General features: G+C 41.3%; 2 protein-coding genes across 18 annotated transcripts in view; one reads left to right on the top strand and one right to left on the bottom strand.

The window, feature by feature from the left end:
• The first annotated feature begins 1,894 nt into the window (after positions 1 to 1,894).
• ANXA7 (annexin A7) lies at positions 1,895 to 17,358 on the top strand. Of its 5 annotated transcripts, XM_075154465.1 has the most exons (15): positions 1,930 to 1,986; positions 4,108 to 4,265; positions 5,459 to 5,516; positions 8,390 to 8,606; positions 8,921 to 9,028; positions 10,151 to 10,191; positions 10,278 to 10,389; positions 10,570 to 10,672; positions 10,959 to 11,053; positions 11,746 to 11,859; positions 13,110 to 13,280; positions 14,815 to 14,985; positions 15,094 to 15,169; positions 16,370 to 16,482; positions 17,013 to 17,358. In XM_075154465.1, the coding sequence occupies exons 2-15, from the start codon at positions 4,202 to 4,204 to the stop codon at positions 17,133 to 17,135; spliced, it is 1,566 nt and encodes a 521-aa protein (XP_075010566.1). In that variant the 5' UTR covers positions 1,930 to 1,986; positions 4,108 to 4,201; the 3' UTR covers positions 17,136 to 17,358. The 5 variants fall into 5 exon arrangements, with proteins under 5 accessions (XP_075010567.1, XP_075010571.1, XP_075010566.1 ...); XM_075154466.1 differs by lacking the exons at positions 4,108 to 4,265; positions 10,278 to 10,389 and having other exon boundaries at positions 1,895 to 1,986; positions 10,148 to 10,191; XM_075154470.1 differs by lacking the exons at positions 4,108 to 4,265; positions 10,278 to 10,389 and having other exon boundaries at positions 1,896 to 1,986.
• The window catches only part of PPP3CB (protein phosphatase 3 catalytic subunit beta), a 52,808-nt gene continuing 42,725 nt past the window's right edge, over positions 13,279 to 23,361 (bottom strand). For 7 of the 13 annotated variants that reach the window (XM_075154479.1, XM_075154473.1, XM_075154478.1 and 4 more), the window contains one exon: positions 21,059 to 22,764. In XM_075154479.1, the coding sequence (XP_075010580.1) occupies positions 22,586 to 22,764 (179 nt within the window). In that variant the 3' untranslated portion in view covers positions 21,059 to 22,585. Of the gene's footprint in view, positions 14,461 to 18,380; positions 18,460 to 19,747; positions 20,490 to 21,058; positions 22,765 to 23,361 lie in introns of those variants that run through there. The other 6 variants (XR_012674287.1, XR_012674288.1, XR_012674286.1 and 3 more) reach the window with 6 other exon arrangements.

Genomic DNA, 23,361 nt, shown 5'->3' with positions numbered 1-23,361 from the left:
CTTTAGTAACCTATGTCACCAACAATAAATTACTCTGGGGAAAAAAAGTTGTTTCGGCTCTATTGATAGCTCTCAGTTAGCTCGACTATGTTGTTGAGAGCCAAGTCCCTCAAGACCAGAATTCTGTCCAGTATCATGTCTTAGGAAAAGATGCAAGGATATTACAGAAGACAGGAGTAAGAGTTTGTCTCCCAACTTCACTAAGTTGAATTTTCTAATAGTGAGAAGTTGCCTTGACGCTGCATAGAGTTTTAGCAGCTTTCCTAAATGTGCTGGCTCTAGCTGTAGCAACAAGCCAAGGGAATTCCTTAAATACAGGGAGTGAAATTAGATGACCACAATGGTTCCATTCCATGCTTTTAAAAAGTTATTCCAGATATTCTTGTTAACATATAGGTATGCAACGCATTTAACATAGGTTCTTCAGACATATGCCATTTTATTTAAATGTTTTCTCTTGTTCTTTTCCCACTTGTTTGTAAAAACAGGTTGTTCCTTTCCTGAATAGCTCAAATCCAAACAGTCCTCTAAATGGAAGAGATAAAGAATTGTGTATTTTATAAATGTACTTGGTTCCCATGGAAACAGGGATTTAAATATATACCTGTCCTGAAAGAAATGTGCTTAAGAGAGGTGAAATAGAGTAGACATACACTGGGAGTGTCAGCTGAAGAATGCTGTGAGGATTAAATTCTTAAAGCTGCTCCTGATGTGTTCTGGGCAAACAAGGGAGAACAAGCCCAATTTTGCTGAAGATAGGTCATTTATTAGATTCTTTATGTGGCTTTAGGTGCTTTTCATTTGAAGCGGGCAAGCGTGGTAAATTATTACCCACCCATTTTCTGCTGCCTGCACTTAATGTTGTTTTACAGACGAATAGAGAGTGGCTGTCGTTTCATCTAGAGCTCAAGTGCTGCATCAGGTTACAGGAAAAATTGTTTGCATTTTAATGGTCTCTGAACTGCTAACATGTTTATCATAAAAAAAAGAAGAAAGTTATCTTGAATAATCTCAAGTAACGGATGCATATGGTGACCATAGGTGGATCCTTCATAAATGGTATCTTGCTGGTCAGAATCTCTTATGAATAATTGATCACCAGGTAAAGGACAGACTATGTGTATGTAATGTCTGTTCTAAGTATAACAGGAATAAATATTACAATAGACAGAAACAAAACACTAAGTGCACTTCCCACAATTGCATACAAATGACTATAATTAAGATTTCTTTCTAGAGAAAGGTGTGTAGTAGTCAGGACAATCTTACCTTTATGCCCTCTTGGGACCTAGATCCTGAACTTGACTAACTACAGAAAAAGGAGCAACTCCTCCAGCTCCACTTATGTCTTTTATATACTTTGCCTGTTGAACACTGTTCCGGTGCCTAGATGACTTGGCTGACTACCTGCCAGCTCTGAATGATGATCTTGGTCTAAGGACTCATGTGTTACTGGATAACAGACTCGATTTAGAGCTACATGCATTAGGGCTGAACTCCATTGCGGTGGAGCTGTTGGGAAACTGCAGTGTGGACTTCTCCCTTCCTTTCCTAGGCGCGTGGCTAAGGACTCCCGTGGGATGGCATTGCCTGGCCCTTCCCGTGTTGAATGTTTCCCCTGACACAGCTCCACTGGCAAGCCGCTCTGCGTTTCTGTGGCACTTGTGTCTTTGAACTTACCTCTCAGCCGTGTTGAAGGAGAACTGGGCGTACTGCAGCTTTCCTTCAGCAAGATGGGGCAAACCTGCACAGATAGGAAAGGGGTCCTGGCTTAGCAGGGCGATCACCACCGGGAGCCGCTGCCGGCCCGCCTCGGCCCTGCTGGGACTCCGGCGCGGCGCCCCTGCCCGCGGGGAGCGGGGCCCGTGGGCCGGGCCGGGGCGGGCTCGGTGCCGGGGGCGGGGCGGGTGCCGCCCGGCCCCACAGCCTCCATTTTGCGGTGTAGCTGCGGGAGCGAGGCCGGAGGCTCCGCAGGTTTCCCCTCAGGTGAGGCAGCTGGAGGGGGGGAAGGGGAGGAGTCGGCCGGCCGTGACTCGCGCGCCCCTCGCCTCAGGCCCCGGCCCGGCCCCGCCGGCTCTCCTCACGCACCGCCTCCGGGGGGGGCTCGGCCCCAGCCCCACTGCGCTCTCGGCACGGGCGTGCTGGGGCCCGGGGCCACCCGAGCGGCTACCTGGGACAGGGGCAGGGCTCCCGGAGCCGCGGCAGCCCGCCGGCTCGGGGCTCGGCAGGTATCCGGCCGAGGGAGGCGCCGGCCCGCCCCAGAGCGCCGCACCCCCTGGCCGGGAGCCTGCCCTCCCGGTGTGGAGCGGGAACGAGGTCCCGGTCGCCTCAGGAGAAGTGAGTAGAGAAATACCTGCCTCCGCCCGCAGCCGTGCCTCGCCGCAGGGCTCGCTGCGCCCGCCCGGGGCTGGCGGCTGAGGGAGCGGGGGGAGACCAGGGCGGACATGACCGCCCTTCCCGCACGGAAACAGTGGGGGGCGGTGGCTCGCCCGGCGGGCAGGGCTGGCTTCGGGCGGGGCGGGGGACGGTGGCGGCCGCACCGGGGTCCTTTAAAGCCTCTGGGGCCCGGTGTGGTGCTGGCGGGGGCATCTTCGGATGGGGGCGCAGGTGCGCGCGGGGCCCGGTCGTGGTCGTCGTCGTCGTCGGCGGCGGCGGCGGCGGCGGCGGCGGCAGCAGCAGCGGGGAGACTTCGCTGTTTTTACCCGCTGAACTCCTGCCCAACACGCCGAGTTTAGCGCGTCCCCGGATGTTACACCGTCAGAGCTGCATCTACCCCCTCAAAAAAAGAGACCCCTCCACCTCGGATTTCGAGTTCAGCCCGCAGAGGAGAACCGGCGGATGCTGGCGGGCGTTGCGGCCCGCAGCCGCCCTTGGCCGGCGCCGCCGCTGACTCACCCCCGGGCGGGTTGTGACAGCGCCCGGCCCGCGGCTTTAACCCGCCGCCGGCTGGGCCCCGCCTTGTGCCCCGTCCGGGGAAAGCGGGGTGGAAATTAAAATCTGATGGGCAAATCTGTTGTTCTTTTGGTTATAAAAGTAGCAATATCAGAGCCTCTGTTCTGCTTGAGGATGCTTGCACTTGAGATAAGTGAGGCCATGCGCTACAGCAGCGGCAGGCCAGTGTTCACTAAGTACTTAATATTGTGTAAGTGACTTAATTTATCTCCTGGAAAACATATCTACATACTGAAAGCCGTTTCAGTAAATATTGCTGTCTGGTCATAGTAAGTTTTGAAGAGACTCTTGTGACTGGTGTCAGAGGCAAGTCTGAAATGCCAATTTAGCATCATGTTCATCTAGTTATAAAACGCCGGAAGTAATTGAAGCAGCAGTCCTTATTTGCCCTTTTTATTACTCTAAAATCTGTTTTTTCAAATAAGAAAAAATCAGCTAGATCAAGCAAATGCAAAGAAAACATTTTAATTTTGTTTTTGTAATGCAGAAGAATGACGAATAGGAATCAGGGCCCTGTTAAGAGGGGAATGATTAAATGAAATACCACAATTCCCAGTACCTGGCCCAAAAGAACTCGCATCACAAATTGAATCCTAAAAAAGGAACCAATACAATAAAGTAAGGAAAGCATTAAACAATTTACTGGTGCACTGCAACTCACAGGTTACACGGGTGGTTAATTTGCTAATCAAAAATATGACATAGCTTTGATGGCTTGTTTGCTTGACAATGAGATGTTGGAAACTCATGCCTTAAAAAGCTCTTTGCCAGAATGTGTTTGCTAGTAAGTCAAAGATGTAGCTGAAAACTTAAATTCATTCTAAATTAAGTATCTTACCAATAAGTTTAAAATTTGGTATATTTTAATATGGTTAAAAGATTGTTCGGTCCCATTTATTGTACAAATTAAACTTTTTACAGCTGTTGAACCAGCTGAATTGCTGTCACCAGCTGTTGATTTTGCATCATGAAAAACATAGTTCTGCAGTGGAAATGATACAGTGCGCTTCAACAAGCTTTTTACAGGCTTTACAATCCTGTCTTCTTAATGGTGTAACTTTGGTTGAATTACATGAAGCTGAAAAGCTGAAGAAGTTTTTGTTTGTTTGTTTTTTAATATTCAGTTTTGCTGACACAATATTTTCCCATAAGCAGAAAGAGTGAAACTGAAATCGGAAGGAAGTGTTGCTGGTCATCTTGTTCCTGAAGGGAGTTACAATTAGTGTTAAAGTCAGAAATACCAAAAGAAATGTGCTATCGAAAGCCAAATTTAAAGTCCATTCAAGCAGCTGTCAGTAATAAATACTGTACAGGTACTGGTTTAAGGTGTTTCTTCTTAGGGAAATAAATGCCCATTAGCAGTGTTTATGATTAAAGCATATATTTACAAATACACCTCATGTTGTTCTTCCCCCTTTATTTATTTGGAAGTGATGATCCAAGTTTATCAGTGTGAGACTGCATAGCTGTGCTTCTCTGCAAGTTGTTTTTGGCTCTTATTTGAACTAACCTACTCAAAGTTTTAATGTTTTCCACATTAAGTCTCAGATGTTTAATTCTATGACCACCTGTTGCCTTAATGGTCCAATGCAGTAAGAATTCTGCTTTCAAATCCGCTTGATTTGGCCAGTGAATACCTAGAAATGTGAATAATCATTCGCTGTGTTGCATTCATTTTTATATTTCCCATGTCCTTTGATTTGTGCAGCTAAGGTGCATACTGTCTTAGAAATACGCCGTAACTCCCAGGCCCTGATCAGGGAATCTGGCTGGTTAGCATTAACATGATTTTTTTTCCTGCCATTAAACATTTCGTAACCTGGCTAATGGCCTTGAAACTCCCTGCCCAAGTGGTTGGCAACATGGGGGATGATCTGTGTCCCATTCTGTTCCTACTCCCCAAGCCCCCCTATTAAAAATGGGACTAAAAGAAACAGTTACTGGCTGGAAGCAGAAATCTTTTACACAAATGAAGTAATGCTGGGGGATTACACAGGTTGCTATAAAATTATCATTTTACACAGGATAGATAGGGTACTACTGTTCTCACAGGAACTACCCCTGTGAGCAGAGGAGTGCAGGGTGAGGGGAGACAAGTGCTTGGTGCAGTGCGGGACTGGGGCCCTGCTCTAGCCTGACCCTTCTGTTTCTGTTCTGGCAAAGGGCTCAGCCCCCTCCTGCTGGCACCTCAAAGTGTATCCTGTATTTCAGAGTCCTTTTTGAAGGTTCAAGCCTCTTACCATGCTCCAGTGTCTATCTGACCCTAAATAAGAGTGGTAGTTAATTACAAAGTTGAAGATGCTTCCCTTCTGAATCCTGCTTGCTACAGTCATGTGTGTGAAAAAAAGGAAAGGTTTTGTGGGTTTAATAGCTGACAAGTACTCCTGAGGAATTCTAAACCTACTAAACATATTGTTCAAGTGATTTAACGGGTAATTAGCAAGCAAATAACTGCTACAAACTCTTCTGTAGTGCCTTGACAGTGAAAATATCTTTTTTTTCCCAGAATGTCATACCCGGGTTATCCCCCTTCTGGCGGCTACCCTGCTTTCCCTGGTTATCCTGTAAGTATGGCTCTTGAATGTGTTGCATTCCTAATGTATTTATATTCTGCGAATACCCCTTCTTACTACGCTCTCTGTGTGTGTAAATAGTAGCTGTCAGTTCATATGCAGTATTCTCTAGAGACTGTGGTCTTTGTTTTCGTCTATATATCCCTGAGGATGACTTTACAGTTGTCTCATAAGAATTCCAAGAAGGAAGTTTAAGAGATTTTTTTTTTTTAATGTTGCCTATTGTTCCGGAAAGGGTTTTGATTGTTTGGTCTTGTTTTAGTTTATCTTTGTCTTCTGAGTTTGTTTTATTTTATATAGCTAACTATCTCAGCAAATAATTTTTTTAAAGTATCAGTAGTTCTTACATAAATATGAGGGTCTTTATGTGCAGGGTCAGAGGTAATCTCTGAACCAGGCTCTACCACAGTCTCTACCAAATATTCCGCATACCCGTATCTCAGGATTTACAGAGATGCTGAATAAACTTCAGTGGCCATTACCCTCAGGAAGAGCTTGGAATGCTTACTCAAGTCGCCCAGCTTTCATACGACACCAAGTAAATATTTTTCTGAGGATAAAGGACACCGTATCTTGACTTTGACCCTCTATTCTTCAGTTGCAGGACTTTGTTCCACCTTCAGCTCATGGACTAAAAATTCCAATGAAACTTAATGGAAGGCTGGAATGTATCAGGCGTGGCTGATACTGCAGTCTTTTTGATATGCTTGCATCATTTTTCAAAGCTAGATGCAACTGTGTGCTTTTATTAGTATGGCACTGATCATACTGTAATTGTGGGAATTTTATATGGTCTGGTACAGAACTAGACTTAAACCTGGAACTCAGCCTGGATCCCATTAAGATACTGAAAAGCTATAAATACATGCAATAAATTCTCCGATTACTTTGCTTTACAATTTACCCTTACTCCCTCTGAAACACTAAAGTCAGTCAAACTAAAGACAAACATGTTAGAAATCAGACTTTCTTAACTCCAGGATTTCTGTTCCCCCCGCAAGGTTCTGCTGAGCCCTCATGATTGTAGCTGTAATTTATTTTTAACTACATCTGAAAATATGTTTTTTCTTAGCTAGCATCTAAAATATAGCCAACTTCAATGGATGAATTTAAAAGACCCTTTAGATCCAGTATCAACGATTCTAGGTTTCCTGCTCTCATTGATGATGCCCAAAGTGATAACCAGTGCAAAAAAACAATGTGAAATTACTTTCTTCTGCAATAGTAATAGTTATCTGAGCAGGGCGTTTGAGGATCCTAATTTTGGATTTGTGAATCTAAATTACATTAAAATCTTTTTGTTGAGTCTGGCAGAGAAAGGTTAGACTGTACCACTGGGGAAGAGAGTATTATATAGCCTGGGCACAGTAATCTGGGGGTAGAAATCTTGGGGCAACCAAACCTGAGGAGAACATTTGAGATAGACTTTACAGCTTTGCAGTTTATTTTTGTTTTCTGGGCTCAATAATGAGTGTGTACTGTATGTAATGTGTGACCCATATTTCTAAAGCTAGTTGGTGAAGATGATTCCCAGCAAGTGAGTAATGAGTTCATATATTATGCTTGTTATGAAGCTGATTTTAAATACCTGATATTTAAGATCAAGTATATGGCTTTTAACTTAGGGTTTTCCCTTAGAGATCTTGGTCATTCAAGTAAATATTTCTAATGTACATTAATGCTAATAGCAACCTTTGTGGTATGAGTGGTAAGTCATACATGTAAGTCATGCATGTAGTAAAAGAAAGGTATATAGATGTTTGACTTGTTCTTTTTATTCAAAACCTGTAATAAGTTCAATCTGACTCAGTGGTCCAGATTTAGTCATTGAATATCCATGATTTATAACCTGGATTCCAAAGGAGATGGAATAAAAAAAACACCTCTTGTAAGTTCTCACCATGTAACATTTGAAAATACTGGTTGTGCAAGAGAGGCAGAAGTTTCAAAGATACTAAGCTCTTAAAAGTCCTATAAAAACAGGAGATGAGCTCCTAATGATTCATAGAGAGCAAGCCTAGCTGAGCTCACCTCTTTCTTATGCAGGATAGAAGTAGCAGCTTTCCAGTCAAGGACTAGGGGTCCTGGTGATTGACAAGTCGAATGCGGCTCAGGAGTGCGTGTCCCCGTGGAGAAAGGCTAATGACATACTAGGCTTTAGCAAGAGTGAAGCCAGCAGGTCAAGGGAAATGATTATTCCTCTGTGCTCAGTGCTCATGAAGCTACATCTGGAATACCGCGTCCAGTTATGGCCTCCCAGTACAATAGACACATGGACAAAGAGGGGCGTGTCCAGGGAGGGCTGCTCGCCTGGAGAAGGCTAAGCAGAGATCTATTCAGTCTTCTCCTGCGTAAGAAGGAGCGATAGCGACATTGGAGCCAGACTTTTCTCAGGGGTACATAATGAAAGGGCAGCTGGCAACAACCACATGTTGTAATTGTAATTGTAATTTGCTTTGAGGAAAACATTTTTCACCATGAAAGTAGTCAAACACTGGACCAGGGGCCCAGAGAAGCTGTGGATTTGCTGTTCCTTGGAGATACTGAAAACTTGACAAGGCCTTGCATGACCTCATCTAACTTCAAAGCTGGCCCTGCTTTGAAGCTGGATGGGATCAGAGGCCGTCCAGAGGTGCCTTCCACCCTGTAGCACACTCTGATTCTGTGTCAACATGGGAGACGCATCAGGAAACCCAACCAGGAGGCCCCCATCCAGGCTTCAGGAATTCTGCTGCTGCCGCTTCAAGTGCTGAATCTAATTATATAATTCATATTATTATACACGTGGACTTTTTGGTAGATCGAGAATTTTTACTCTAATGTCCTGTTAGCAGGCGTAAAGACATCCCATTTTTGTGTTTCAGCCGACAGGACAAGAGTCTGTCTATCCGCCAGCTGGTCAGTACTCCTATCCCGCCGTTCCTGGAGGATACCCTCCGGCAGGAGGAGGGACCTATCCTGCAGCACCACCGAGTGCTGGGTATCCAGGGGCAGCAGGATATCCTGCCCCAGGGGGCTACCCTGCCCCTGGGAGCTACCCTGGAGCTCCCCAGGCTGGAGGAATGCCACCTTATCCTGGAGGTAAGATCCTTTGTTAGAGGATCACCTCGGGGGTGATTTCTGGTGTAACCATTCCCTGTGCTCGGTAGAAGTAGTAAAGAAAAGCAGCTTTGTTCAGCGATCAATTTAGGCAGCAGCATGTAGGCAGCCAGACAGATTGCCATCTACCAGTAAATACCTGCATGCTGATGGCAGCGCCTTTGATGGTTTTGGACTACTGCACAGACACAGAGAAGTTAGTCTCTTGCACAGCTCTGCTCAATAACCTGGCTCATGTTGTGTCAGAAGTCAAGTACAAAACATTAAGCATGCTAAAATCTTTTTTCTTCTCCTAGCTCCTACTGGCCCTGGGTTCGGCGTGCCTCCCGCTGGCCCTGGCTTTGGTGGCTATCCGCAGCCTCCTGCCCAAAGCTATGCTGGAGGTGGACCAGCACAAATTCCAGGTATGTCATATATAAGAAACTTTAAGCATCCAAGGTTAAACCAAGAGATCCCAGGATAGATAGTAACAAATCAGGCCCTTACCTTTGTTACTTTTAGCTGTTGAGGTTTGTATGCTGGATACTTCCTACCACCTTTCTTGACAAGACCGCTGAAAGGCTGATGAGAACCATCTCTATAGGTGCTACATCCAAAAGGGATGTCTGTCATTGGTTAATGGTCACGATCTAGTGGTTTAGGTGCTTATCCTTCTTCAAACTGCAAGTATCTGATGAGAACTGTGAAATCTAGAGTCCACATTCAATGAGTATCTAGCTGTTCTGTTAATCTCAAAGAAATGGATGCATTTTTCAGATCTGTGTGTTCATGGTGATCCCTGGCATAGTGGGGGAAGGGGAAAGGAGAATGCACACAATTGCTTAAAAATGGTGCAGTGTTTTTAACGCTTTGAGTGGTCAGTTACCATCAAGATGATTTTTGTCCTGGAATGTGTCAGTTGTGTTTGCAAGAAATTCAGAGCAGCAAAACCTTTTTTTTAATGGCTGCTTTGTTAACTCTAATAATAACTAAGCTGCTGTTAAAATGATAACAACTGTACATATGTATTATGGATAAAAATAAAATTCCAGTACAAAAAAATGTAGTTGTAGCTTTTGTATTCACAGTGCTTTTGATCACAAAATGAGATTCCTTCAATTCTTTTTGCACCACCGAGTTCTTAATATTTATCATTTATATGCTAGATATTTTAAAGTGTATAATATGACTTTAAAAGAGAGCATGGGACATGCATTCTTCATTTGCGTGGGCTACCTTGGCTTTTGTCAGACAGCAATATTTAATAAGGAGAGATCCTTCCAGTTCCCACAGCACCAGTAAATCTAGTATTTTTAGAATTGCTTTCCTAGTGTATGTACCAGAATGCGTCTGTGATGATTGCTTCTTCCCATCATTCCCGAGGGCAAGAAGTTCAGTTACTGATCATGCTAGGTGTCATTACTTAGGAAACAGGTTTTGTGCAGTGGTAGGTCTGTAAATGGCTTTATTTTCAGATTAGATACCATTTACATAATAACAGACCTAATTAATTCCTTTTATCTTGTTCTTTAATGTATTTTCAGTAGGATATCCTGGTGGACAAGCATCATCACCTATGCCTGGTCCGGTATGTGCTGTATCCTCTTCTATAATCAATCTTACGTGGCTTCGTTAGTTTTAATGTTTTTACAACGGGTTTCCAACAATTTACAGCGTGTTCTGCATCAGGAGTTCCCAGCTACACTCAGAGTACAACCTGAACAAAATCATAACCCTGTATCTGCGAATACTCGCTCATCAAGTAGATCTTCATCCACACAATTGGGTAAAAGCGTCGCTTTGGCATTGGGGGGCCAAAGCTGTTCAACACAACTAAATGTCGCCCTGATTCTGTTAGAGAAAAAATGGGGAACTAATGGACAAGTCCTTCTGAAGTACTGATTTTAATTTGAATTTATATTTATATTGTGCAGGATAGCTAGTTACATGTGACTCTTATTTTCAGCCTGCAGCAATGGCTCAGTGTACCCAGGGCACAATTCAAGCTGCTCCAAACTTTGATGCTGGAAGGGACGCAGAAGTTCTACGCAAAGCTATGAAGGGATTTGGTAAGTGAGCAACAGAAGCTTAAATTTCTGTTGAGCTAATTTCTTAATGCCATTTTGTCCTTTTCTTCAGTTTTTATTTAACCATACATTTTTTCTCCCCAAGCTTTTCAAAAGTCACACTTTCAAAATTACTTGGGCAATTTAGTAGACGAAGTTACATAGAAAATTTGGTAGACTTAATGGTAGTCATTTATTACGTAACTATGCCCAAATGCAAGATTATAAAATGCATAGTCTTGGGGGATTATTAGGAGTTCTTACATGAAATTGCCCTTCTGTTTCCAAGGAACTGATGAGCAGGCGATCATCAATGTTGTTGCTAACCGCTCCAATGATCAAAGGCAAAAAATCAAGGCAGCTTTCAAGACTATGTATGGCAAGGTATGTTCATTAGTTCTTTGAATCAGTAAACAAAACCAAACTTTCAACTGCTGCTTTGACTGCCTGATTGCATTTTAGTCCTGGGGAGTGGTTTGGGCATTTTTTAAATGCACTTCTTTTAGTTCTATTCCTTGTGTACCGGGGGACATTGGTATTTAACACGGTGTTGTCCTGATACCTGGCGAAAGGGGAGGGGGGAAAGGTTGGGGGCTGGCTCTGTCCCTGACCAAGCAAGAAGTTTCTCTGCTTTTGCAATGCTTGATATATAATAATCAAGCTTAAACTGTCCTTGTATTAGTGTCTGAAACTATTGAGTTTTTTATGCACAAAAACCAGCACTGAAATCTGTTTTTTCGTAAGAAACAAAACGAGAAACTGGTCAATAAAAGGCCGAGAGAATTTAATTTCTTCCCTCTGTCACTTTTGTAACTTACAGTGAAATTTTACAGTTGTGGCATTTTTCAGGATCTGACTAGGCCCTAATTAGTGAGGAGATAATGGAGAAGAGCTGAGCTGTCAAAGTTTTGGACAGAGGGAAGTTCTTTGTAAGAAATAAAACAAAGCTTTACAGGAAAACCAGCACAAAGGTAGAAATCAGTCACAAAATTATATTCTAGTTTGATGTTTTTTTCATTACATAACCTACATGGCTAACGCTCTCCAAACCCCTTTCTGTGTTTATAATTGAACAGGATTTAATTAAAGATCTGAAGTCTGAGTTAAGTGGAAATGTGGAGGAATTGATTCTAGCACTTTTCATGCCTAGCACCTACTACGATGCCTGGAGTTTACGTCATGCAATGAAGGTATGGTTTTCCTGTGAACAAAATAGTTTAAAACCATCTTAAAATGCTTATCTAAGAAAAGAGAATACCTGATCCCTACATTGTTGAAAAATGGTGTAGTGGCAAACAAATTTCGGGACTGTGGGGCTTAAAATTCTTTTCTGCTGCATCCCCCAGTTCCAGCCAATTTCTGCAGGATTAGCCAATTCAGAGCAGCTGTCCATCCAGCAGAGGATGAAATGCTGCAGGACAGAACTTTGTTCTCTGCCACTTAATTTTTGCTAGAACCTAGAAAGGGCCGGGGTGCCGTTAAAACTGTAACCACTGTTTCAAATGAAGGTCCGTACCTCTCCTTACTAGGAACAAACCATTGTTACTGAAAGATATTTTTGGATTATCCCAGTTTTTTTTCCAAAAGGACAACAATAAAAAAAATGTTTTCCAAGGTCAGATGATGCATGTACCTGTTCGAGTCTTAAGACTGCATTAGAGATTAGGTGAGCTAGCTGGTACATCCAGTTTACCAGAATTTCTTGCTTGTTTGAGCTGCAGCAGCTAGCAGATGGCTGATGCTGGAAATGAGTAACTTAATCCATATGTGAATGCAGAATGCAGACCTTCTAAAGAATGAGGAGCTTAAATGAAGAGCTGGCTTTAGTGGAGGTAATAGCCACTCTTGACCATTTTAAAAAATTTATAATATAACATTACCTAGAAGTCTCACATAGATCCACTCCTATCTAATCCTCGCCTGAATAGAGATGACCATGCCAGTAAGATCTCACTGTACACAGAACTCACAGTTGATTTTTATTCTGGGGAGAGGGAAGCATCTATGAAAAGTTCCATGTCGAGGAAGCAGCCACATTTGGAATAGGAAACACACTTACATGCTGACCAAAATGGAATTTACATGTGTATGGCTTTAATGATTATCATAAGGCTCTACCTTCCTCCAGTATGTTTCCAGATTAAGGTTGCCAAAGAATTTCCTTCCTAAACCATTTTCCAGTTAACTTTGGGTGATGTCACTGTTGTGGATGTATAGTTTTGGGGTATTTTTTTGAACTGGTGCAGAATTGAATGTTTGAGGAATCTTCGTTCCATTTTAAGTATACAGAAGACTTGGTGCTTTCACACTGCAAGGATACCGTTCTTACAATGTAGATTGTATTAAGTTTTGAAGTAACAGATGACTGCTTAATTTCACAGTTGAAGAAAACTGAATAGGTAGTGCTTTGTAGTTATGCCCTCTTTTCCTCTGCCTACAGGGAGCAGGCACTCAGGAGAGAGTGCTGATTGAGATCCTTTGCACAAGGACAAACCAGGAAATACGAGAAATAGTGAACTGCTATAAATCAGAGTTTGGAAGGGACATCGAACAAGACATCAGAGCAGATACTTCAGGACACTTTGAACGATTACTTGTATCTATGTGCCAAGTGAGCTTTAATTTTTTTTTTTGGGGGTAAGATAACGGTGTACAGTCTGACTGCGATGCATCTAGTCATAATGGCTCCATAAACAGCCTGTGTATGCTTAGCAAGAGCCAGGTTTTTAAGAAATTAGCCCTTCGCCATTGATTTATTCCCTAATGACAAGATATGACACTTCAGTCCCTCCTCAAGGAAGAGATACTTCCTATCTACAAATCTATGATGAATTGTGTGACCTAATTCAGCACCCTGTATTCATCTTGGCGAACTTATGTGTAAATACTTTATTGTGCAGATGCGATCAAGTGGTACTATAAAGCAGTGTGCACACTGCTGTTAAAGCGAGATGCTTTTTATTTTTTGCATACATTAACAAAGTAATTTGTGTGAATCTTATAGGATAACCTTTACGGTATGTAGAATACCTGTGAGAATCCCTACGAACAAGCTAAGAGGTACCACAGGGCAAAACTTACCTCCCAAGTTACACCATAGTTTTCCTTCCCTTCACATCACCAGAATTAGGGAGGTTCCTCTACTGAACTCAGGTGAACGCTGGAACTTACTTATCCCATATCATTTACTAGGGCTTTTTCTGTTGAAGAATATAACTTGCAGTTATTCATGTTTAGGAAGAAATACATACTAATGCAACTTCCCACATTTCTCTGATCCATTTGCCTATTTGCTGTTAGAATTTCTATGACTCTTCTCTATCTCGTTTGCCTCTACCTTTGTGAGAGTTCAGCTATGCTGAACTAGGTATCTGGATTAAAAAGTCAAAATCCACAAGAAAGCAAACCTTCAGAAGCTTATGTTGCTAGTTTTTATTTTGATAAATCCAGTAGTTTACAATAACTGACAACCACATCATTTAAATATTATATTAACCACTATAGATACAACAGTATTTGCGAGCATGTATTCAGCCTACTCAGCCAATATATTTAGCAGTATCCATCCATGCACTGGGCAGCAAAAAAAAAAAAAAAAAACCAATCCAAAGCACATAAAGTGTCATATAAGCCCCACTGACATATTACAACTACAGTAAGTGCTTTCTGGAGACATTCTTACTTGAAATTAGCAAATTCTAAATAAAATAGAAGACCTGAGATATTTCAGGTGTGCATATTCAGTAAGATAATTCATTATTCGTTTGGGAAGATTCTTTGCAACTTGAAGCCTAGAAACAAACAAATCAAGAGAAAGCTTACATTATTAAATAAAATAGAGAATTAAGTACAGTACTTACTTAATTAGAACTATGAGATGGTACATAGGGGTGAAATTTCTGAGTCAGTATATCTACAGTTTAAAGCATGCCCTACAGATAGGGTTCCGGGCCACTTTTGTATTTGTTGCCTGTAAGCAGTATTAAACCAAAGAGTAGTTTTAAAGCAATGTAATATATTTCAAACTGGCGTTTCTCTTTCTGCTTCAAGCTTTGAAGATACATGCTTGCGGTCTACACTGCACGCAGTTAAAGCACAGCCTTCTCTGTGTAATTTCATTTGACATCTGTTGTCTTTGCTTTTAGGGTAATCGGGATGAGAATCAAACCGTGGATTATCAAAAAGCTCAAGAAGATGCTCAGCGTCTGTACCAAGCAGGTGAAGGAAAACTTGGGACTGATGAATCTTGCTTTAATATGGTTCTGGCAAGCAGAAGTTTTCCCCAACTGAAAGCTACAGTTGAGGCATACTCCAGGGTAGGAGTTCTTCACTGATTTCAAATGAGCTTGGTTAGTGTACTTTAAATTGAGGTTGCAGTTGTTACTGCGTTTCATTATCCACATATTAATCTCATTTATTTGTAGATTGCTAATCGTGATTTATTAAGCAGCATTGACCGGGAATTTTCTGGAAACGTGGAACGTGGTTTGAAGACTATTTGTAAGTGATATGTTCTTCCCTCCCCTTATCCCTCAGGAATTAAACCTTCTAAATGTAATTGAAGGAGAATCCAATTCAACACTGGCCACATGGCAAGTGAACACACAATCTGAGACTCTGCTAGCAGAAAAGTAACTTCAATTATTCAAATTATTCACCTTACACTTAATTGGAGAAAATAAGCATCCACCATGAAGAAGTCAGTTTGAAACAAGAAAAGGCTACATAGGAACTACCTGTCACTTCTCTGGGAAGGCAGGCAACTACACAGAAACCAGGGTCACGGGTTAGTGCTTGTAGTTGATTTTCCGGAGCTCTGCAAAATGATGTGAGTACCAGGGTAACAGAGCCGTGACTCTGGTTGTGTGGCACCTCAGCAGAGGCTGAACCACCCTCACGCATGATCTCAGAGCCAACTTTAGGCACAGTTCCCTTTCCACCCGTCTTCCCCACCACCACCTATCCCCAAAAAGCTCAGCATTTGCTAAGGAAAACGTCAGCAAAATAGAAGACCTGTTTTGAATTCACTTTTTCCTGCTGACTTGTTATAGTAAAGCAGTTCAACTTTAGCACGATTTGCTGATAGTGAGAATCGGTATGATTTACTAGTGAATCTGCAGACGCCAGTCCTACCAGTGCTTACCAAAATGACAGCATTTCTGTAGCCATAACGGATAAGCAAAAACTTCCCAGATTATATTCTGCTCAACAGTTTTATGGGAAAAATTCAACTCTGAGAATCATGTAAAAGCATAAGGGCTCGTCTCTGAGAGTGAACAATCTAACTGAAACAAGATCCATTCTGTAACGACGAAAGTGAGAACTTTTTACAGTTGTACTTAGTGAGATTCTAGGAATGGAACATGAGTAAAACACCTTGTATACCAGTATCAGCTCTCCAAGGAGAAGAACTGGTTGTAAATTACCTATTTGAGAATTAAGGTTTCAGCCAGCTTTGAAAAGCACTTCCAGAGAAGTTAACTGCTAATAACCGTAAGTTTTCCTGTGAAGGAATAACTCATTTGGTCAGCTGGAACATAAGCGTAGCTCTGTAAAACAGTTCCTGTAATCCACAGTAACTGGATCTTCATCAATACCTACCTCTAGCTGTCTACAGTAAAAATCTTGAATTGATCCTGCCAGGTATCACTGTACAGCATACAATACTGGAACTAATCCTAAAAATATACTTTATTGCAGTGCAATGTGCTTTAAATCGCCCAGCCTTTTTCGCAGAAAGACTTTATTATTCTATGAAAGGAGCTGGCACAGATGATTCTACCCTCATCAGAATTATAGTCACTCGCAGCGAGGTAAGAAACTTTCTCCTCTGTAAATGTCACATGTAGCAGAAAGCTATCTACCCTAACCAGCTTTTCACTTAGTCCTTCTTTCACAGCTGTAGAGATCATGTATTGCAATGAAGCTTTTATGGAGCTTTTATGGGGTTCAGATTTAGATGAACGTGTTAATTTGTTTTAAAGCCCGCTTTTATATAGTAATTTAATTATCTCTGGCTAGATAGTAATACTGCTTGTCTTCCTTCTTAACTGTGGTTGCCTGCCCATGTAGCAGATAAGCACCTCAAGTTCAAAGGTTCAGCTGAATTAGGATACTACGGTCCTAACAACGCAAGGAACCACTGCTAGACTCTGCTTTGGGAGCTGCTCCTCTGTCCGTAGACGGACCAGCGGGCTTGTAAGACGCCCGGGGTTAATCAATTGCACGTTCCACCCTTGGCATGTGTTCTGTAGTCCGTGAGGGCGGAGATGCGGGGTGACTGTCTGGGAGTTGAAATCATACACTGTGTTTAAGTTTTGTGCTTTTTTTTTTCTTTGCATAGATTGACCTTGTGCAAATTAAACAGATGTTCACACAAATGTATCAGAAGACTTTGGCTACAATGATAGCAAGTGACACAAGTGGTGATTACAGGCGTTTGCTGCTGGCAATTGTTGGTCAATAGAAGAGGATTATCTGTTTTTTTTTTTTTCTTTTTTAAAACAAACTGAAGGACATGTAACATGCTTTATGCAGACACTGACTATCCTTATGTGTAAAAGAATAATTTTAAACTTTGTATAATCAAATATGCCTTCTTGATGATTCAATAAGCTTGTTGCACTTACAATTGCCTTAATTTACAGCACGTAATATTCTTTATTGTATAATAAAAGATGTATCTTGTCTATTAGCCCCTAAGCCGTAGTCCTTTTGACCCAGACAAAACCACCTCCCCTCTGCCAGACTCCTGCAAGATTAAACTGTTTGTCTCAGCCGAATCTCCAGCACTCAACAACTTTCTTGCAATACCTAGAGTTAACTGCTGAGCTAACTGGGGATGACAAAAAAATCCCGAGGCTGTGAGGTAAAGCATTTTACAACCCCCACCCCTTTAATGTCTTTCCATGCTAATGTTGAAAAACATGCAAAGTGCTCCGTTTAAGTCACATTACACTGACAGTTTAAATACATTGGCAGAATCTGACTGTACCCCCCTATTTAATTTCTTAAATTAGTTACCATTAGTGGTTAATTAGCATTATGCTTAAGGCAGCAATGGAAAGGAGAAATCATCTCGGATCTAATTTTGACGTATCACCTTGTAAAGGAGTGGGTTATACAAGGAAACGACTGAGCAACGAAAAAAGCCGGTATCTAAATGCTAACCCTACGGAACACGTGTAAATCCAAACTGAAAGTGATTGTGACCTAGACAATATAAATGACTATGTGGATGTTTTCAAAGGATTTAAGAAGAACAGCTTTGAATAGCACATTCGGGTTTTTAGAAAGCCACAGTGAATCTGTCCCCAGCTATAAACTTAACAGAAGCTTCAAGTCCAGCAGCTAGCAATGTGTTTCCTAACATTTCTACGCAACGCTTTAACAAATAACGATTGTATAATCCTCGCACAAACAGCAAAACCCTACTTCTATTATCCCTCAAACAAAAATAGCAAGGGCTGGTAGAGTTGATTCTAACACGGCAAAACTTTCACTCTTCCAGACCACGTGCATAAAGGTTTTTGCAAAACACTAATAGATATCAAGTTTACCATACCAAGAAAGCTTAAGTATTTCACTTACCTCAATGTTCTGCAACCTAAATCTGACTTTAGACTATAAACTTTTTCTGATATTAAAATCAGAAATACAGTTAGTTTAAAATTCCTGGGTCAGATTAAAATTAATTATTTCAAATACAAACCATAGATGGAAGTTGATTTGGGGAGACTAAAAGACATTCCACTCTGCATTGCTTTGGTCACCTTTGATGCAAGTATCCACTGTATATAGATATATAAAAATACATATAGCTGTCAATAGCTTTCCAAGTTTGACCAAGATTCTCACAAGCTTTGGGTCTTGCTTCTTTGCTCTTGAGCAAGCTTCCTTACAAGCGAAGCTTAGCATTTAATAATTAAAGCGTATTAGTGCATCTGTACCTTTTTACGTGACTAAAAAAATCCCCACCATTTCACTTATCATTCAAAGCAGAATATCGATTAAGTCTGGCTCATACATACTACTACTACTACAAGAAAATGTACAGATGAATAGGGTCCTATGTCCTAATGACATTCATCTGTTTTATGGCAAAAAAGTCGTTTTCATTACATGCTAGTAACAACGAATCATTAAATGGGTAACAAGAATTGAATGATTGATAATGACATTGTAGCAAAAAATAGGTAAGGAAAGAATGAGCAGATACTGTCTATTCTGCCTCTGGAAAAGCCTTATTTTTCTATGTAACTAACAGAATGGCGTTTGAAGATTAAACGTTAGAAAACAGAAAGCTGTTTATGAGACTATTCCTCTCAAAGTGTTCAGACTCAAACCAGAAGAGACCTACCTCTTTCTAAGAGAAAAACAGCCCCAATCCCAACCGTTTTTCTTTTTGCTAGAGAAGCTGATCTTCACAATTCGATAGATACTACTATAGCAATTTTTCCATTTCACAGTTGCACTTGAATACGCTTCGAAAGGAAAGCTGTTGTTTGACACTATAAATAATTTTGGGTGTGAAGTTGTGTCTTTGCCATTAAACTAAATATAGGTAGGCTCTGTGAACGAGGCTGGTCTTCCCTGGTTGGCTCACCAGGTGGCAGCAAGTTTCTCGACAGCACAAGTCCCTGCTTTAAAATAAGCCCCCCAAAACCTCCCTCGAGCACGTTCCGTACTTTCGCTTCTCGGTTTGACCAAAATGCGTTTACACTTCTCGGAACAGTCAGAACCCCCAGCCCACCTTTGAATACTCCTCCTTGCTGCCAGCGCCCTGCAGACAGGAGCACCACCGATGACGGTTTGACCCAGCGGCTCAGGGAAGAAGCGGCCTATTCCCCGCGACCCACTCGGTGTCCGCGGAGCCCAGGGCAGGGCAGGAAAGCTCCAACTCAAACCAGGAACCAACCGCGCCTCTCATAGCTTTTGCTGCCTGTGTCCTTTGGCTGACAGAGCTATTTCCAAGCATTCTCCCCTCCCTACCCCAGAACAGACTGAGGACACAGAGACTTATTTTTTTCCCTTCCTTAAAACACTGAAAGCAGAGAACGAGCAATGCAAACTACTTACAGTTTTCTGGGAAGGAGGATATAATTTCTTCTCCCAACAATGCAAGAATTAGAGAGAGACAGCTCCAGACTCCACCTTTCAGAAACACAGTAGTAAAAAATGAGTACCTACTTTCCAAACAAAGAAAACCCACAGACATAATCCTGTACCTGACTACTTGCTTAAAGGGTGACAGGATACACCACAGCATGAGAAGAGAAATCAGGTCAGCAACAACTGCCCAAGAAATCTTCCTTTACTGCAGATCTGCCTTCGTATCTGGGAAAAACTACTACACACAATGGATATTGCAAGGGAATCCTCCAGGAAGCAAGCATCGTTGCAGCTGGGCGCTTGGCGCCGGGCAAGTATCAGAACCAGTTCTCTCCAATTACAATGAGGTCTTTCCAGACAAAGACTGAATCTGTGTCTTCTCCATATGCACAACTCCAATATGTATCTTCTCCATATGCACAAATAGTCAGAACACTGATCACAACTAAGATCTGAGTATCAAATCATGAAAAATACTGTCTTGTGAGGTTGAGAAATCTTCCACTAGCGCTTACAAGGAGGAAGGGACCATCATAATGTTCATCACGTGTTTGTTCTGCTCTAATACGACATCATACACAGACCACACAGCTCGCTAGTATGGGGGTGCTTGATTTTAAAGAAAAAAAAACACCAAAACCAAACTTACCATTTTTTAACTTGATCTTCTGCACTCAAACATAGAGAAGAGTTTCCAATTAGAACGCATCTGCAATAAAGTAAAATAAAACATTAAAACTCCATTAGCAATAGCGTGTTTATTACTTTTAGTGTGCTTATTATTTTTATCTTTTATCTTAATTCTCATCCTGTTCAGCACCTTGTCCTTACTTTAAAAAGAATATACCAGAAAGGCTAAATCAGGTATCTGTACTGTCAAAACAGTCAGTCCTCCCTCTCTGCCCAAAAGCAGCCCCAATACCCACGAGTGTCTTGAACGTTTAGTTCAAACCAACACATAACACTTACGTAGCAACAGCCTTTCTAGAATCAACTAACAGTGCTCTTACAAGCTTGTACAAACCAACAACGGATGTCCAGTTTAGCGGACAGAAAACATCTAGGTACTTTATTTATGAGAGAGAACTCAAAAGCAAAAAAAGAAGCAGCAATAACAGTTAAACTAAATAGCATTTACATTAAACTAGTTCTCTGCAAGTTAAATCTGACCTTTTAGGCTATTTTTTCCCCGACAGCTTAAATTTTGAAGAGTATTTCTAAACAATTTTCAAGGTCAGATTAGACCTACATATGCCAAATAAAACCAATACACAATGATAGGAGCCGCAGCCCATGCACAAAATTTATTGTGTGCTACTGTTTATAAAATACTTGAATAGTTCAGAACATGCATAAAATTTCCAACTTAGGGGTATGTACAGATTGTACTTCATGGCAAACAAAAAAAAAAAAAAAAGGGAGATGAACTCTAGTGACATAAGTTTCAAGTTGTGTTCCAGGGGATGAGAAGGACATGTAGCAAATGTCAAAATATATAACAAAGTACAGTGGCAATCAGTACAGTCCATTATTTGTGAACAAATTAGCACAGGGCTTCAATTTTTATTTTAACCAAGCAGTCCTGTAGATACCAAAATACATGCAGTCTCAAGTTTACACTTTCACTAATGCCTTAGCAGTTGAACAGAGCAATTGCTTACGCGCTGCTTTGCCTAAACAAAAAGTATGTCCAATACAGTTTCAGTTTCCTTTACAGATTTAAAAATAATAAAAAGCTCGCAGCTATTCAGCCCAGTGATTATTAGCTATTTATGCAACCGTAATACTCACAATAAACTAAAAGTACCCATAACATCTAGGTAACCTATAGATGTACATCATAGGTCTATATATTAAATATTTGCAAAATGAAAACATGCATACACAAAATACAATGCCAAGCTTTACAGACTTGATATGAATCAAAATTTACTTAAACCATGTACAAAGTTCAATTAAAAGTACCTTAAAATTAACACTTCCATATTTTTCTTACTTTTAAAATTAGTATATATAATAATTTTTTTTTAAAATTCAAGGTGGGGAAGAGTCTTGAAAAAGCTGGGCAAAAAAGTTTCTAAATTAAATATTTTTTTTAAATCTGTGTTCAAGTAATAAACATTCCTACATAGAAATCTTCTGATAAGCTGTAACTAAAAAATACAGTGAATACAATATAGAATTAGCAACATCTAAGGAGTAAACCTGAGGTCAGCATTTTACAGAATGACCAACTGAGATTTTTTTTTTTGGCATTTTTTCTGTCTCTTTAAAATACAGTTTTTGCAGCCTCAGATATTTTAAGACCATTCTAATCTATTGTTTTAAAGACATTTCATGAAACCGATGTCCATTAATAAATAGTTAGCTCTTAGGGTTGTATTTGAAAGTCTGATTTAAAAAAAACAAACAAACAAACTACCTCTACTGAAAGAAAAATCCCATTTGTAAACTTAAAAGTGTTGACAACGATAAGCATAAGACGCTAGTCTAGATGTGCTTTAGTGATAACAGCCCGATTCTTTCCCCAGATCTCTTCTGAAGCTCCAGCAGCCCGCGATGGACTTTGTGTAAAAAGGTGAGGCACGCTCCCAGGAGGTCGGGTCACCACGCAAAGAGCGGGGCTGTTGTCTCAAAAGCATGATGGTCTTTCTTCAGCGGGATCAAGTCAGACGGTTTTCCACCTCACGTTACGTAGTCACTTCAGGCGATCCCCCTGGCTACTTCATCTGTTGTCACATCAAAAAGCAGTAATCTAGGAATTCTCAGGCAAGACATGAGTGAGTAAACCAGAAGCTGACGTGGTCACTGTGCATTGTTGTTGCCAGTTCCATTGTTTCCATTGGCATTTGTTGTGTTTATAGTATTAATACCATCTTGCTGAAGAGCATCTTTTCTTGGTGGCATTCTCTCATTGATCCTATCCAAACCTTTTGCTTCTTCAAAACTGCAGATTTTATGTTGCGGAGAGAATCCTCGTATTGCTTAACAAAATGCAAATTTGATATGTCAGTAATGGAAAAATAAGTTGAAAGCATATACTTTTTCTTACAAATGATGTTTAAAAACAGGTAAGAAATCAGCCAAAGAAACTTATGGCTCTGCATCTGTATTAGTAAAAGCTTCTCTAACCTGCTCTCCTGAAATGTTCAACGGCAATCATGATTTCAGTTTGTAACAACAAGAACAAAGTATGGCAAATATTCTGCAAGTAGGAATCAAGGGCTTTAAGCCCACTTGATTGCTTCTGCGTGTCCCTGGCGTGGCCAACTATCACCTCCAACTGCTTTTGCTGCCCAGTGCGTCAGGCTTATCTTAACATCCCCCTTCTCTTCGGTGGAATGCCAGTAAGATCCACGCAGCACAGCAAGCGCAGAGGAGGCAAAGCAGCAAAGGGTTACAAAAGTAGATTTGCATCCTGCATACGCATCGATGGCCTGATCCCGCAGTTTTCATGCAGGCGAAACTGCGGGATGTGGTTCACATTCTGTGCTAATCATGTGATGATGGACACGGACACAACCACAATCACTGAGTTAGCACTGTGGTTAAACAATGGTATCATTTAAATACAAATGTAT

Source organism: Calonectris borealis, chromosome 7, assembly GCF_964195595.1.
Source record: "Calonectris borealis chromosome 7, bCalBor7.hap1.2, whole genome shotgun sequence".
In the NCBI taxonomy this organism is placed as follows: Eukaryota; Metazoa; Chordata; class Aves; order Procellariiformes; family Procellariidae; genus Calonectris; species Calonectris borealis.
The sequence above is the reverse complement of the archived record's forward strand: the minus strand, read 5'-3'. Positions and strand labels throughout refer to the sequence as shown.

Coding starts and splice junctions, on each gene's coding strand:
- ANXA7 (XM_075154465.1), top strand. CDS start 4,202: ATGTGCTATCGAAAGCCAAATTTAAAGTCCATTCAAGCAGCTGTCAGT. Junction 8,607..8,920: donor AATGCCACCTTATCCTGGAG/GTAAGATCCTTT, acceptor TTCTTCTCCTAG/CTCCTACTGGCCCTGGGTTC. Junction 10,390..10,569: donor ATCTTCATCCACACAATTGG/GTAAAAGCGTCG, acceptor TCTTATTTTCAG/CCTGCAGCAATGGCTCAGTG.